A 14,193-nucleotide genomic window follows, 5' to 3' on the forward strand; every position below is an offset into this window, starting at 1 on the left:
TGCAAGGTCAGGGGTAGGAGCATAGGCCCTGGGCACCTCCCCCAGGTGCAGACCTGCATCCCCAAGTCAGCAGTGGGCCCGGCGTATGCATGCCTTCCACACGCCTTCCACACTGCAGGGCGGAGTCCCTGTGTCTCCTGGGGCTGCCACACCGCAAACCACCTGGTTTAAAGCAACAGTCACCATCTCACAGCCTGGGGGTCAGAGTGCACGCGTGCCTCACCAGGCTGACATCAAGCTGTGGGCAGGAAGACCAGGCCCTCCTGAGACTTTCCCAGTACTCAGAGGCACTGCATCCCTCAGCTCAGGGCCCCTTCCTCCACCTTCACAGCCACAGTGCAGCCTCTTCCAGTCTGTCTCTGACCTCTGCCTCACCCTCCTGCCACCTCTTGTGAGGACACTGGGTCCCGGACCACCCAGGATCATCTCAGCTCAAGACCTTTCATCATACAATCCAAGCCCCTCTTGCCAGGTGAAGTCGCGCATCTGCAGGTTCCAGGAAGAGGATGTGGCTGTCTCAGGACGCCCTGTCCCTCTGGCTACAGGGAAGCCAGGCCTGTGACAGCACTCGTCTCCCAAGCTGGGGGAGGCCCGTGGGGACTGGGCCTTTGTGGGCACAGCACAGCCTCCCCTAGCGCATGGGATTTCCTCCCCAGGCAAGTGGCTCATCGGGCACTTGTGGCCAGGCATTGGCCCGAGAGCAGGTGTCCGCCTGGTGCTGCCTTGACAGGGAGCCATGCCCAGCCCCCGTGCCGCCTGCTCTATAGCAGGTGAGCCTGCCCTGTGTCCCATGGTTTCAATGGAGCACCAAAAAACTAGATTCAAACACCCTGTTTATTTGGGCTTATGATTTACTAACTGCAGGTCTGTGTGCGGGAAGGCCAGCGTCCCCTCCTGCCGTCGTCACCCACATCCACAGAGCAGCCCTAGTGCCAGGCGCAGCCGCTGCCGCCCACAGCACACGGGAACGGGACCCGTGCTGCAGGCCTGTTCTCCTGCCCAGGGAGATGCCACGTGTGTCTGCCTGGCAGCTTCATGACACAGTTACCAGCAGCTAGGGAAGGCTTAGATTTGATGGCATCCCCAGGCCTCTCCCTCGGGGGCTTGGGCGCATCTCCACAGCCCCCAGGAGATGGGGGCTCTGCCACGGGGCCCAGTTCCACAGCTCCACAGCTAGCTGGCGCCCCTCCCGTGCCCATGGGGCAGAGCCAAGTATTTCCAGAGGTGGCTTGGAGGCCCTGGGGTGGTGGGGGAAGGAACAGGGAGAGCATGAGACACACCCACAGGGCTGAGGCCAACCCTGCTTTTATTTCAAGAGAGCTTCTCGATGGCTGACAGGAGCTCAGGTTTCAGGATGGCGTCCGGCTCGACCCCCGCAGCCTTGATGTCCTCCAGCACAGCCATGTCCCACGAGAAGGTCAGGAGGGCAGAGGGCACCTGCGGTGGGGGCAGGCTGTCATTCTGTCTCCACGTGGCTGTGCAGTGGAAGGACAGAGCCGAGCACAGTCGGCCCTTCCCGCTGCGGGAAACTCAGCGGCAAGCTGGGCTCGGGGATACCCTGGCCTGGAAGCCATCTCAGCTGGTGGAGGCTGTGGCTCACACCCCGGCCTCCTGCCCTCTCCCTCCGGGACTCCCAGAACCTAAGCCTAAACTTACTGCACTAGCTAACATGAGTCACTGCTCCCATTTGACAGGGGAAACTGAGGTGTGGAGTAGTTCTGAACTCGCTCAAGGCCCTGTTGCCAGTAAGTGGGAAAGTGGGATTCAAACCCAGGGACCTGTCCAGGCCCCCTGTTCTGAAACAAGGAGGCTCCCTCCTGAGGGGCTGTGCCGGTCCCCGGAGAACCTGCAGAGGCACCGGGTCAGCAGTCCCCTGCGGGCCAACACTCACCAGCCCGCACTCATTCAAGGCCAGGTTCTCGTCCTCCGACAGCTTCTGCCCTCCCGAGGCCAGCAGCTCAAAAGGCAGCCAGTCGCTGTGCAGGGCCTCCCGAACGAACCCGTACACTGCCCCCAGCCGTTCCCGGGCGTAGAAGGTCCCTGGGGAGTGGGGAGGTCAGAGGAGGTGGGGCCCAGGGCCCCCACCAACCCAAGCCACCCTCCCTGAGTGTCGCAAGTGCCCACCCTGCAGGAGGCAGCCGTCGGGGAGGCGCACGCGCAGCAGCGTGTAGGTGTACTTGCGCAGCCCCCGCTGCTCCTCCTTCTCCCGCATGGCCTTGGTCCGCAGCACGCTCAGCCGCTCCACTGCGTCGGACCTGCACATGAGGGCCAGGTCAGGAGCTGGCCCGGGTTCTCCCACCCCGCCCCACTTTGCCTCAAGTCCGCTCCGCGGACACCAGGCCCACCTGAGCCTCTGCTCCCGCTTGATCTCCTCTGCCGTGAGGTTGAAGAAGTCCCCGGGCAGTTCGAACTGCGAGGCCAGGGGCGAGGGCTGGAAGACGCGGCGCTGCCGGTCCAGCTTGGCGCGCACGGGCTCCGCAGCCAGCAGCTGTTCCTTGTGCCTCTCCAGGCTCTGGGGCTGGGCCAAGGTGGTCTCGCTCAGCACGTAGAACTCCTCGGGGTCCTCTACAGCGCGGCAGGATATGGGTGTCACTGTGCAGCAGAGAGACCCCCAAGCCGGGCCCTCCTGCCCCGAGGCCCCTTGTCCCCATTCCCCACTCAGCCAAGCCCTGTCCGCTTACCCTGATCCTGGATGGGAAGCAACACCTTCTGGAACCCAATGGCCTCAAAAAACTCGTGGGTCCCTTCCAGGCAGTTAATGCGCTCCTGGGGGTGGAGATGGGGGTCACTGGGGACCCCTGGCTTCCTCCATGGCCCGGCCACGCCCCACCCGGTCCAGGGGCCCAGCTCTCGCTATTGGGAGCAGCTGTTGACCCCTGTATGGGGCCCAGCCCTGGGGGTGCCTCAGTACTAGGTGCAAACCTGCTTTTCTAAGGTGGGAGTCTCCACCAGCTCCGCACAGAGGAAAAAGTCACAACCAGGCACGAAGAGTGAGGCTGAGGAGCCAGATACTGCTGGGGCCTGAAGCGAGGCTAACACAGGCCAGGGCGGCCAGACCCTGCCGTTTCCCCCAGAAGAACCAGACATCTGGTTTGCATGAGAAACCTCCCCACTGCCGACATGTTCCCAAACAAGCCCAACTGAAGAGGAGGAAAAGCATGTGGGTGAGGAGAGGCAGAATTTGTTGATTTGGGGTGACTGGTGCATTAAAATCTTGCTCCCTATCTTGTCCTGCTACCTTCTACTGGCCAAACGCTTCACTGCTTGGGGCTCAACTCTCGCTAGCTCCTCCAGGGACTGCCTGGTGTGGGCCACCACCGGCTCCTGCAGGCCGGCTGCCCCCACCCCCAGCCTGGGCCCAGGGGCCACAAGGCACGCCCACCTGGAACACCTTGTTCTGCAGCTTGATCTTCCGGTACTTCTCCTCCTCGGGGTGCAGGTGGATGTTGTCCAGGTACCTGGGGTAGGTGGAGAAGGTGAGTGGGGCACAGCCGAGGCTGCCCGCCCGGCCCCTCTGTGCCTCCTGCCCCAGGCCAGTGGCTCAGCCACACTTGGCCTCTAGTCAGAGGGAAGAAGCGGCCCAGTGACCCCAGGGCAGGAGACCGTCTCCGGGTGGAAGGCATACCTCGCACACCCCACGGAGCCCACCCCTGGTGCCGGCAGGAGCCCCATGGAACCCCTCACTGTCCCACCAGTCCTAGAAGGGCACCAGTTAACCACAGCGGTGGGGGAGCCACAGGGCCGGAAGAGTGGAGAGCCAGAGCCGGGGGGCCGCAGCGGCAGCAGGGGGCTCCTGTGGGGGGCTCCCTCGGGGCTGGCGGGCAGCGTGGACTTCCAGGCCTGCCCCCAATCCTGAGACTCGGGGAGTGGGGTGGGACCCCGCCTCCTCCACACGCTCCCCGAGTGGTCCCCAAGGAAGCCAGGGTGGGCAACCCCTGATTCCATAAACACCTTCATTTCACACATGGGTAAACAGACCCAAAGAGGCCCAGTCCTTTGCCCGAGGCCTCTGGGTGGAGCTGCCTCACTACTCTCGGCCTGTGCTCCCTTCCTAGCCCACCTCAGCAGGTCATGAGGGGACCAGAGAGGGTGACAGCCCCAGTGGGAAGGGTGCTGAGGCGAGCCGGAGGGGCCAGGCAGGGCAAAGGGGCCACGCACTCACTTGGCAATGGTGTCCACGCCCAGCTTCACCCGGTCCCGGTCTTTGTTGAACGTGTGGATCTTCATGATGGAGGCAGCCACTGGGTCGGTGGAGAAGTGCTGGGAGGAGGGAAACGGAAAGCTGCTCACTGAGAACCCCGGCCACACGGCCCTCCGCTGCCCAGGTAACAGGGACAGGAAGAGGAAGGCAGAGCGGCGGCGTGGAGCAGCCCTTAGCTGTGCACTCATCACAGAAAGGAAAAGAGAGACCCTCGAAGACCCCGGCCCTGCCCACACGCCAGGGCAGAGGCGACACAGCCAAGACGGAGCAGAACTCAAGTCTGCCCTTCCGCCTTCTCAAGGCTAGACCCACGGGACTTGGGGGCCGGTGTGACGTGACAGAACTTTGCCTCACACTCTGGCTTTAGAACCCGACCTCAGTGCTGAGATCCACCAAGGCCGCTGCCCCTTACAGAACCTCCCGCCACCATGGACACCGCATCCCTCCTGACCTCACAGCCCCATGATGGACGTTCTGGAACGACTCCCGGGTCTCATGTCAAGAAAGAGACCCAGAGGCCCCTTGTCACAGGGATGGCAGGTGGCAGAGAGGACACAAATGAGTCTGCAACCCTCAATGTCTGAAACTCAATGGCTGGAAGACGGATACCCCCAGCCCCTGCCCCATCCCGAGGTCCCGCCTATGTTACTAGGGGAGGGGAGAAGTCACAGCCGGAATTCCTGGGGTTTCCCAGAGCCAGCCCTGCTGACTGTGAGGTACAGCGTCCCAGCACGGAGAGGCTGAGAACAGGTACCCTAAGACCCGGACAACACTGAGGCACAAAGCCATTCACGCTCGGCACAGCTACCGCACACGGCCACACCCAGAGAGCCACCCGTGGCCTGAGAAGCAGGGCTGCCACCCGCACCTCCCTGGGCTGCCCAGATGAGGGCGGGTGAACAGCAGGGCCGCCCAGGACCACGTGTCAGGATTCGGGCCACCTGCCCAGGCAGCCCAGAGCTCCACCCACCATCCCCCACCCTCAACTGCACAACAGGGTCCCTCAGCAGCCCCCTGCGTCACACAGACCCATGACCCACACGCTGAGCCGGGGCTCAAGCCAACAGAAAATTGGGACCCAGCCCAGTCTGCCGGTTTAGTTGCCGAGGTGATGTGGGGAGCGGGGCAGAGCACGCGGCTGCAGAGAGAGGCAGAGCTGCGAGACGCCCCCGCCGTCCCCAGGACAACAGCTTCCTGGGGATCAGAGTGCCCGGGACAGCACACCTGCCAAGGGAAGGGCGTCAGCTCCAAAAGCGGCCCTCGGGCGTTTTGGGCAACTGGCTGCCAGGCTTAGGTCAGGAGCTGGGTACGTGCACAGACAAGGGACGAAGCAACAGTGGCCAGGAAGGCGACCATATCCATACAGGAATGTACTTTGTAAGAAAGGTGGGATTTCACAGCTGTGAGCAAAAGACAGGTGCTCTCCACAGGTGGGGCTGAGAAGAGAACTGAGCCAAGATCTAGAAAAAAATAACATCAGCGCCACCCTGCCGTGTTACATAATAACACGCTCCAGCTGGATCAAAGCTTCAACCATAGAAACAACAAGCCAGCAGTCAGTGAGAAGCCAGAAGAAAAGCACTGGAGGCCGGGCGCGGTGGCTCACGCCTGGAATCCTAGCACTTTGGGAGGCCGAGGCGGGTGGACCACGAGGTCAGGAGATCGAGACCATTCTGGCCAACATGGTGAAACCCCATCTCTACTAAAAATACAAAAGTCAGCCGGGCGTGGTGGCGGGCACCTGTAGTCCTAGCTACTTGGGAAGCTGAGGCAGGAGAATCCCTTGAACCCGGGAAGCAGAGGTTGCGGTGAGCCGAGATTGCACCACTGTACTCCAGCCTAGTGACAGAGCAAGACTCTGTCTCAAAAAAATAAAATAAAATAACCCTGGAGAGGCCACAAAAGAATTCTCTCAGCATGGAAGTGGGTAAAGCATTTCTAAGAATAGCCCCAAACCCAAAAGCCATGAAATAAGACTGACACATTTAATTATACAGAGATCAAAAAATCCTACGCAGCAAAGCGACCATAAGCAGAGCCAGCATATGAGCAACTAGAGGGAAATATGTGCAACTCATATCATAGGCAAAAGCCTGAATTGCCTAATATATAAAGAGTGCCTACAAATCACTAAGAAAAAGACAAACTATCTAATAATGTACAAAGGATGCATTTTCATATGAAACATGGCCAACCCAACCTAAAATAAGGAAAGTGTAAATTAAATCTATCCTGGGATGTTATTTTCACTTGTCAATAGGGGTAAAGATCAAAGTTTGGTGATTTACAGTACGGTGAGAGGATGGGGACACGGGTGCTTTCGCACACACTGCTGGAGTAGGTGTGAGTCTGGAGAGTCTCCATGGAACTGTTACTATTTTTTTTTTTAGACGAAGTTTTGCTCTTGTCGCCCAGTGCCCAGGCTGGAGCTCAATGGCACGATCTCGGCTCACGGCAACCTCTGCCTCCGGGGTTCAAGTGATTATCCTGCCGCAGCCTCCCGAGTAGCTGGGATACAGGCGCCTGTCACCATGCCTGGCTAATTTTTGTATGTTTAGTAGATACGGGGTTTCACTATGTTGACCAGGCTGGTCTTGAACTTCTGACCTCAGGTGATCCACCCGCCTCGGCCTCCCAAAGTGCTGGGATTACAGGCGTGAGCCACCGCGCCTGGCCACTGTTATTACTTTTTGAGAAAGGGTCTCACATATCACCCAGGCTGGTGTGCAGTGGCCTGATCACGGCTCACTGCAGCCTCCACCTCCCAGGCTCAAGCAATCCTCCTACCTTGGCCTTCTGAGTAGCAAGGACTACAGGTGCACGGCAGCATGCCCAACTAATTTGTTTCTGTTTTTATTTTTGGTAGAGACAGGGTTTTGCCATGTTGCCCAAGCTAAAACCGAGGTTTCTGAGAACCTATTGATGGTGTTAAGTGAGGACTTGCTGTATTAGGGGAAAAAAGATGCTGTGGAAGTTATTTTTGTTCTTTTGTTTGTTTGTTTTTTGTTTTTTGAGACCGAGTTTCGCTCTTGTTGCCCAGGCTGGAGTGCAATGGCACGATCTCAGCTCACCACAACCTCCGCCTCCCAGATTCAAGCAATTCTTTTGCCTCAGCCTCCCGAGTAGCTGGGATTGCAGGCATATGCCACCACACCCGGCTAATTTTGTAGGAAGTTCTTTCTGTACTGAAGCAAATAATACATAACCTTTTATGAAAAACAAAACCAGGCCAGGCACGGTGGATCACACCTGTTATCCCAGCACTTTGGGAGGCTGAGGCGGGTGGGTCACTTGAGGCAAAAGTTCGAGACCAGCATGGTCAACATGGTAAAACCCCATCTCTACTAAAAATACAAAAATTAGCTGGGCGTGGTGGCAGGCACCTGTAATCCCAGCTACTTGGGAGGCTGAGGCACGAGAATCGTTTGAATCCAGGAGGCAGAGGTTGTAGTGAGCCGAGAATGCACCACTGCACTCCAGCCTGGGTGACAGAGTGAGACTCCATCTCAAAAAGAAAGACAAACCTAGCTGGGAGAGAGGAGATACGGATGCATACACAATGGTGTGCCTGGATTCGGGGTATCAGAAGAGGGACTTCACTACTAGCAGTGGGCTCTGGGGACTCTGGGAGGGACCTGTACCACCTGGGCTTCCGATGGGGGGTGGCGCAGGCACAGGAAGCTACAGGTTGGGGCAGGAGCACACGGGGCGCCACTCACCGAAAGAATGGCTTCCTTGATGCGGGCGTCCCGCTGGTCCTTCCTCAGGGTGGCCCCAGTGAGCGGACAGGTGAAGTACACACCAGGCACGGCCAGGTGGGCAGAGCCTTCCTCTCTGGGCTCAGATACCTGGGGCGGTGAAAGTGTCCGAGTCTGGACTGTGGACAGAAGCCACCCCGAGCCTCGCCGAGCACCACAGTCCTGAGTGTGGCCCGCAGAACCAGACATCTCTAGCCCCCATGCTGTCCCTTCCACTTGGTGGCCATGGGAGACACCCTGGCCAAGTGACTGGATCCCTCAGCCTGTTCCCTGGTATGTCAAATGTCCCTGTGGGGCCTATTCAGAACTAAACAAGGTAAGGAAAGGAAAGCACGGAGCAGCTTCTGACACGCAGGAAGCACTCAGCAGACGGCAGCTGGGCTCCTGCTGGTCCTGTCCCCAAGCTGGTGAGGAAGGAGCTCTGTGTGGGAGTCCGTGGGCACAGTGCCCTGGACAAGGCCTGACTTTTGGGCCTCCGTTTCTAGGCCATCTCTAAGGTCCCTGCGTGCTAAAATTCACTGAATCCTCGAGGATCAAGCTGCTTAGAACTCCTTTCAGCAGAGCTCTCAAGGCCCACCTCCTACAGGAAGGCCTCCCTGATTCCACCCGTCTCCACGGAGCCCCTTGACCTCCAAGCCAGGCAGGAGCAGGCAGTGGTAGGGGACAGGCTCTGAAGCCACAGACTAGCCAGTCCTGTCTTTGCTGGTTCTGGGGGAATAGGAGAGAGGACAGCTGGTTTGACCTCTCTCAACCCCGGTTCTCTTTCTGAAAAGTGAGAACTGTAACTGCATCCACCTTAACGGGTTAAGGGGAAGGAGCGATGGGCTTATGTACCTGAGGCCCACTTCTCCAGGCCTGAGCCAGCATCCTCAGCTGCCGAGCCCCGAAGGTCCGGACAACACCATGTTCCACCACAACCCGCCTCCACCTTGCAGGGCAAGGTTTCCTAACCACCCTGGAGCCCCAAGGGCAGTGGCCACATCTCCCCCACGATGAAGTCAAGCTGTCCCCACCCCTCAGCGTGGGACAGTGCCACCAGTGGCTGTTCTTACCACGTTGGTCCCTGGGGCCTCGGGGCTCCCGCTGACGGTGGCTTCGGCTTGCAGTTCCTTTCTCACTGGAAGGCAGCCCAAGAAGGAGAAGCAGAGCCAGGGTGGTGAGCTCGCCTCTGTCCTGGCCCGAGCCCCCTCATTCCTGGGGTGGGCCCGTGAGCCATGCACAACACCCCAGCCTGCTGCTGCTGGAGGTCAGGCTGGAGGTCCCCTGCGGGACTCGCTCTGCACCCACCCCTCAGCCTGAGCCAGCACCCCACTGCCTGCGCAGTCCCTGTTTCTGCTCCAAGTCTCTGCTCCCACCCGCTCCCCAGGAAGCTGCCCTTCCCCCAGCACCTGCCCTTGGTGAGTCGCTCCCAAGGGTGACCCTCACACCCCCACAGCTGCTTCCAGGCCCTGGACTTCTGCGTCCAGGGCCAGGCACTAAGGCTGGGAACCTCAAACAGCCCCGACCTGGGCCCGGGGCGGGCCACATCTCACCCTGGTTTCGGATGCTGTCCTGCGACGTGGGGCCCCAGGCCCGGGACTGCTTCTGCTCCAGCCGGGCCAGGGCGGCAGCGGCCGCCATCTGTGCCTCATTGGTGGGTCCCTGGCGGGGCGGCCTCGGGGCCGGCTGGCTGGACTTCTGTTTGGGGGCCTTTTCCCTGGGGACAGACCGAGGGAGAGCGAGTGTATCCTCCTGAGGTGGCCGGCAAACCTGACGTGCGGTCACACAGGGGAGCTTCTGCTGCTCCCCAGCTCCTGCCACCAGCACCACCAGTCAGACGTGTCCCTGCCTATGCGGGCCAGGACGCCTGCTTCCCAGGGGCCACCCGCAGCCACCAGATGGTTCTTCTGCAAGCGGAAGAGCCCCTGGAGGAAGGAGATGCTGGTTCCGCTCAGTTCTGCACCACAGGGCAAGTCCTGCCCCACTGGGCCTCAGCATCCTCGTTTGTAAAATGGGGTGGCAGCACCCCTCCCGAGGCGAAGGCACCTTGATATCCTCAGGGCCTTTTTTTTTTTCTTTTTGAGACAGGGTCTTGCTCTGTCACCCATGCTGGAGTACAATGGCACGATCACGGCTCACTGCAACCCTGAGTTCCCAGGCTCAAGGAATCCTCCCGCCTCAGCCTCCCGAGTAGCTGGGACTTGGAGGCAAGCATCATCACGCATGGCTAATTTTTCTTTTTTTTTTTTTTGAGACGGAGTCTCGCTCTGTCGCCCAGGCTGGAGTGCAGTGGCCGCATCTCAGCTCACTGCAAGCTCCGCCTCCCGGGTCTACGCCATTCTCCTGCCTCAGCCTCCCGAGTAGCTGGGACTACAGGCGCCCACCACCTCACCCGGCTAGTTTTTTGTATTTTTTAGTAGAGACGGGGTTTCACCGTATTTAGCCAGGCTGGTCTCGATCTCCTGACCTTGTGATACGCCCGTCTCGGCCTCCCAAAGTGCTGGGATTACAGGCTTGAGCCACCGCGCCCGGCCACGCATGACTAATTTTTCTATCGAGACAGGGTCTCGCTGTGTAGCTCAGGTTGGTCTCGAACTCTTGGCCTCAAATGATCCTCCCACCAGGGCCTCCCAAACTGCTGGGACTACAGGCATGAGCCACAGCACCCAGCCCACATCCTCAGGAATTGAGGAGACTCAAGGGATGCCACATCCTCCCCCACTCCCTGCTGTGAGAGTCTCCACCCTCAGGTCACAGCTTCGTTTGCTGAGCACCTACTGTGTGCTGGGCCCCCTGCTGGGAGCCGGTCGGCTTGGTTGGTTGACTCCTCCTAACAAGCTGCCAGGGAGGCCTCACCATCCCGTTCCCAAACCCAAGAGGGTCAGGAAGTCCGGGCAATGTGCCCCATGCCACACCACCCTTGTGGCAGGACCCTGGGGTCAGCGGACAGCAGAACCAGCCTCGCCCTGGCCACTCCATGCCAGGCCCGGGGCTGTGCAAGTACCAAGAGCTCATGGACTCGCGGTTCCGCCCTGCTGAGCCCTACACCAAGGAGGGTTCCATAATCCACTTGGCACAGTGGCCTGGCAGAGAAGCCCTTTCTGCCAACCTGCTCGGATGCGTCTGTCTCGCCTGTCTCCTCTCGGGCCCCTCCCGTGAATTCAGGGACTGTGTCACTTTCCATGTCGTAAGTCTATTAAAACTTCCTGGAGGCCAGGCTCTCAGTTCAAGCCCTGTACTCCTCTGGCTCTGCTTAGATACTCGGGCAGCCCTCCCTCCTCGTCTCGAGGCTTAGCTTCGTGCCCACCCCTGCCTATCTAGTCCTCCCACAGCGCAGCATCTTGGGTGGAAGAGGAGATGACTCATGAAGACCCATCCCAGCCCCATCCGATATCTAGGTCTTTCCAACAAAATGGCATTTCCCAGGGCACCTCACCCCAACCGGTCATGGACCCTGCCCGCCCTGGGCAGCCACAGGGACCCTTCTGCAACCTCAGCCAGGGAGCGTCAGCATCACTCCACTGCACGACGCCCCCCCACCACGAAATCCTAAAGCCTCCCTCGGCCGGAGAGCCCTTCCCGGCCTGGCCCACTGCCCTCCCCTGGCCTGGCTCCCCTGGGCTCCCCGCGGTTCTTCCCATACCCCAGCTGCTCCCCGCCGCAAGGCCCTGCACTGTCTGCGCCTTATGCCCACAGTGTTCTCCTGCGGGGAGGGAGGAGGACAGGGGATCTGGAAAGGGCTAGAGCTGCCACAGGGAGAGAAGGAGGGGGCTGATTTCCCCACGGCTGAGTCTCACTGTGTCCTGGGAGAGGCCTTCCCAAACCACCTGATGGCGTCTGCTCACCCTCCTTCAAGGCCCTGGGTACCGCCTGAGCCCTCCTCTGAGGTCTGTTGGTTTATTTGTCCATCAGCTCCCTCTAGAAGGTGAGCCCTGGGACAGCAGAGGCCTTCTCCTGTCCACCACTGCAGCCTAAAACAGGACTTGGTGCCCACACGCCCCACACACCCTGGATATCCAGTCTCGCTCCAGAGAGGACCTCCGCACCCCTTCCCTTCCCGAGTCTCCCCTCTGACCTTCCCCTCTCCGCCAGGCTCTGGGCTGACCCAGCCATCACCCTGATGCCCTGCATCCTTCCTGTCACGCCCAGTCCTAACCCCATCCACTACTGGTTGAATCAATGAAGGGCTCCCCCCATTTGTCCACTTCTCTCCCTGACCCCCCTCCCTCTCTCACTCAGCCTTTGCTCTCCTGCTCTCCCCTAGGAACCCTGAATTCCTCGCTATGCCCCTACCTCCATCACCACCCCACCAACCCGTGATTCCCTGACCCCCACTTCCTGCCACCTCCCTGCCTCTCCTCCTACCCCCTCCCAGCCCCCACCCCTTCACAATCCCTTCCATTATTGCTTACAGACCCCTACCCTGGCTGCCTGGCTGACCTCCTTCCTCAGTCACTCTCCATCAGTCTCCACCACCCCCTGGCCAGCCAGCTCCCTGCAGCAGCCCCAGCTCTTCCAGCTTCCCTTTTCTCAGCCCAGCAGCCCTCAGCCTCGCACCCTCTCCAGCGCCACTTCTTTCCCGGCCCTCCACCTGCCCTCCCAGCTGGCTCAGCCCTGCTCAGGCCCTTCTCTCCAAGTCCTCCCTAGACGATCCGGAAGCCTGCCCGGCACTTATCTCCTTTCCCCTCCCCTCTCACCTCCATAATCCACTTGGCACAGTGACCTGGCAGAGAAGCCTCGCAGAGAAGGCCTTTCTCCCAACCTGCTCAGACGCGTCAATCTCGCCGGTCTTCTCCTCTCAGGCCCCTCCCGTGTCACAGTCCATCTGTCAGAGTCCCTCACCTCCAGTCTCCTCACACACCTTCCTCAGCCCCTCCCAGGTGACTGAAGACGCTACCCACCCCGGCCTCCTTGGCCTTCCAGACTCTTCCTGGTCTCCCATCAGCCTCCCACGTGCTCCAGATCCCAAGTCCAGAACCCCTCTTCCCATGGATGCCTCAGAACAACTCTCCACCACCCCACCCCACAGTTGTGCGTCTTCCTCCAAGCTCAGCTCTCATCCATGGTCACCTAGATTCCCCCAAATCATCCCGGCCACTTAAGGACCAGCCGGGTCCCCAGACCTCTCCCTTATCACCCGTCTCAGAACTGATCATCCCTTTTTTCCCCCAGGGTCGCTCCACTGACCCCCAACTTCCTGCAGCCCCGCCGCCCTAATCCCCCGCCACTGCCTCGGACCCTCCTGCGGCCCCGCCCCCGAGACATCCCCTCCCACCCGGCCCCCTTGCCCCGCCCCCTGCGCATGTTCCCCTCCCCCCGCCTCCCTTGCCCCGCCCCCGGCTCACACCCGCCCCCTCCTGCCCTGACCCCAGATCTCTCTCCCCTCCCCCTGACGCCCATCCTCGGCCCCGCTTGCCCCGCCCCCGGAGCCTCTCCCCCTCCCCTGACTCTCGGCTGCCGCTCCCCAGCCCCTCGCCCTCTCCGATCTCCCGAGCCGCCCGAGGCCCCAGACCCCTCTCCCCGGCCGCCCCTGCGTTCCTCACGCACCCCACGGACTCTGTGAGCTTCTGACCGGGTCCCGCGCTCTTGAACTTGATGTCGGCCTTGAACTCCTGAAAGAATTTCTTCATGGTGGCGGCTGGCCCGGCGGCGAGGGGCCGCGGGGGCGGGGGGCACAGGGCCCAGTCGGGGAGGGGCCGCCCGGGACCAGCCACCGGAAAAAAAATACCGCGCCGCCGGAAGTCCCGCCTTCCCGAGGCCGACCACGTGACAATAGGCTAGAAGTGCCTCTCTAGCGCTCGGTGCCTCGCTGGCCCAGGCGGCCGCTCTGTACGCTGGAGCCGCATCTCTGTGGTTCTTCGGGACTCCGTTGCCAGGGCGACGAGTGCGCCTCTCGATTAGAGTCAGTGCCTTGCCTGGCAGCTTCCGTGGCGCTCCCCAAACGGTGACAGACGGTGACAGGACGACTGAACCTCGCAGAGAAAGCACTGGGCCCTGTCCCTTTCGCTGCTCAACCTAAGCTGGGCACGGTGGCTCACGCCTGCAATCACAGCACTTTCGGAGGCTCAAGCGGGAGGATTGCTTGATTCCAGAAGTTGGAGACCAGTCTGGGCAACATGGCAAAACCTCGTCTCTATTTAAAAAAAAAAAAAAAAAAAGTAAAATAAAATAATAGCCGAGGGTGGTGGCGCGCACCTCTGAGCTACTTGGCAGGCGGAGGCGGGAGGACCACTTGAACCCAGGAGGTCGAGACTG

The 14,193-nt window shown here is 60.4% G+C and overlaps 1 protein-coding gene across 2 annotated transcripts; it reads right to left on the reverse strand.

Moving 5' to 3' along the window:
• Window positions 1-816: 816 nt before the first annotated feature.
• On the reverse strand, window positions 817-13,684 carry UBXN6 (UBX domain protein 6). Of its 2 annotated transcripts, none has more exons than XM_045380494.2 (11): window positions 13,486-13,684; window positions 9,492-9,655; window positions 9,012-9,076; window positions 7,921-8,049; window positions 4,163-4,260; window positions 3,383-3,458; window positions 2,682-2,766; window positions 2,346-2,565; window positions 2,125-2,255; window positions 1,892-2,040; window positions 817-1,437 (listed from the first exon to the last, which is right to left on the reverse strand). In XM_045380494.2, the coding sequence occupies exons 1-11, from the start codon at window positions 13,566-13,568 to the stop codon at window positions 1,312-1,314; spliced, it is 1,326 nt and encodes a 441-aa protein (XP_045236429.1). In that variant the 5' UTR covers window positions 13,569-13,684; the 3' UTR covers window positions 817-1,311. The 2 variants fall into 2 exon arrangements, with proteins under 2 accessions (XP_045236429.1, XP_005587624.1); XM_005587567.5 differs by lacking the exon at window positions 13,486-13,684 and adding an exon at window positions 12,636-12,721.
• Between the last annotated feature and the right edge of the window lie 509 nt (window positions 13,685-14,193).

This window comes from Macaca fascicularis, chromosome 19, assembly GCF_037993035.2.
Source record: "Macaca fascicularis isolate 582-1 chromosome 19, T2T-MFA8v1.1".
Classification (NCBI taxonomy): domain Eukaryota; kingdom Metazoa; phylum Chordata; class Mammalia; order Primates; family Cercopithecidae; genus Macaca; species Macaca fascicularis.

Bases quoted from the DNA above. Each gene is read 5' to 3' on its own strand.
- UBXN6 (XM_045380494.2), bottom strand. From the start codon at position 13,568: ATGAAGAAATTCTTTCAGGAGTTCAAGGCCGACATCAAGTTCAAGAGC. The intron at 2,767-3,382 runs GTGGGCGTGCCT...CTCCACCCCCAG, and splicing joins TGCAGAACAAGGTGTTCCAG to GAGCGCATTAACTGCCTGGA. The intron at 2,256-2,345 runs GTGGGCCTGGTG...CCTCATGTGCAG, and splicing joins AAGCGGGAGCAGAGGCTCAG to GTCCGACGCAGTGGAGCGGC.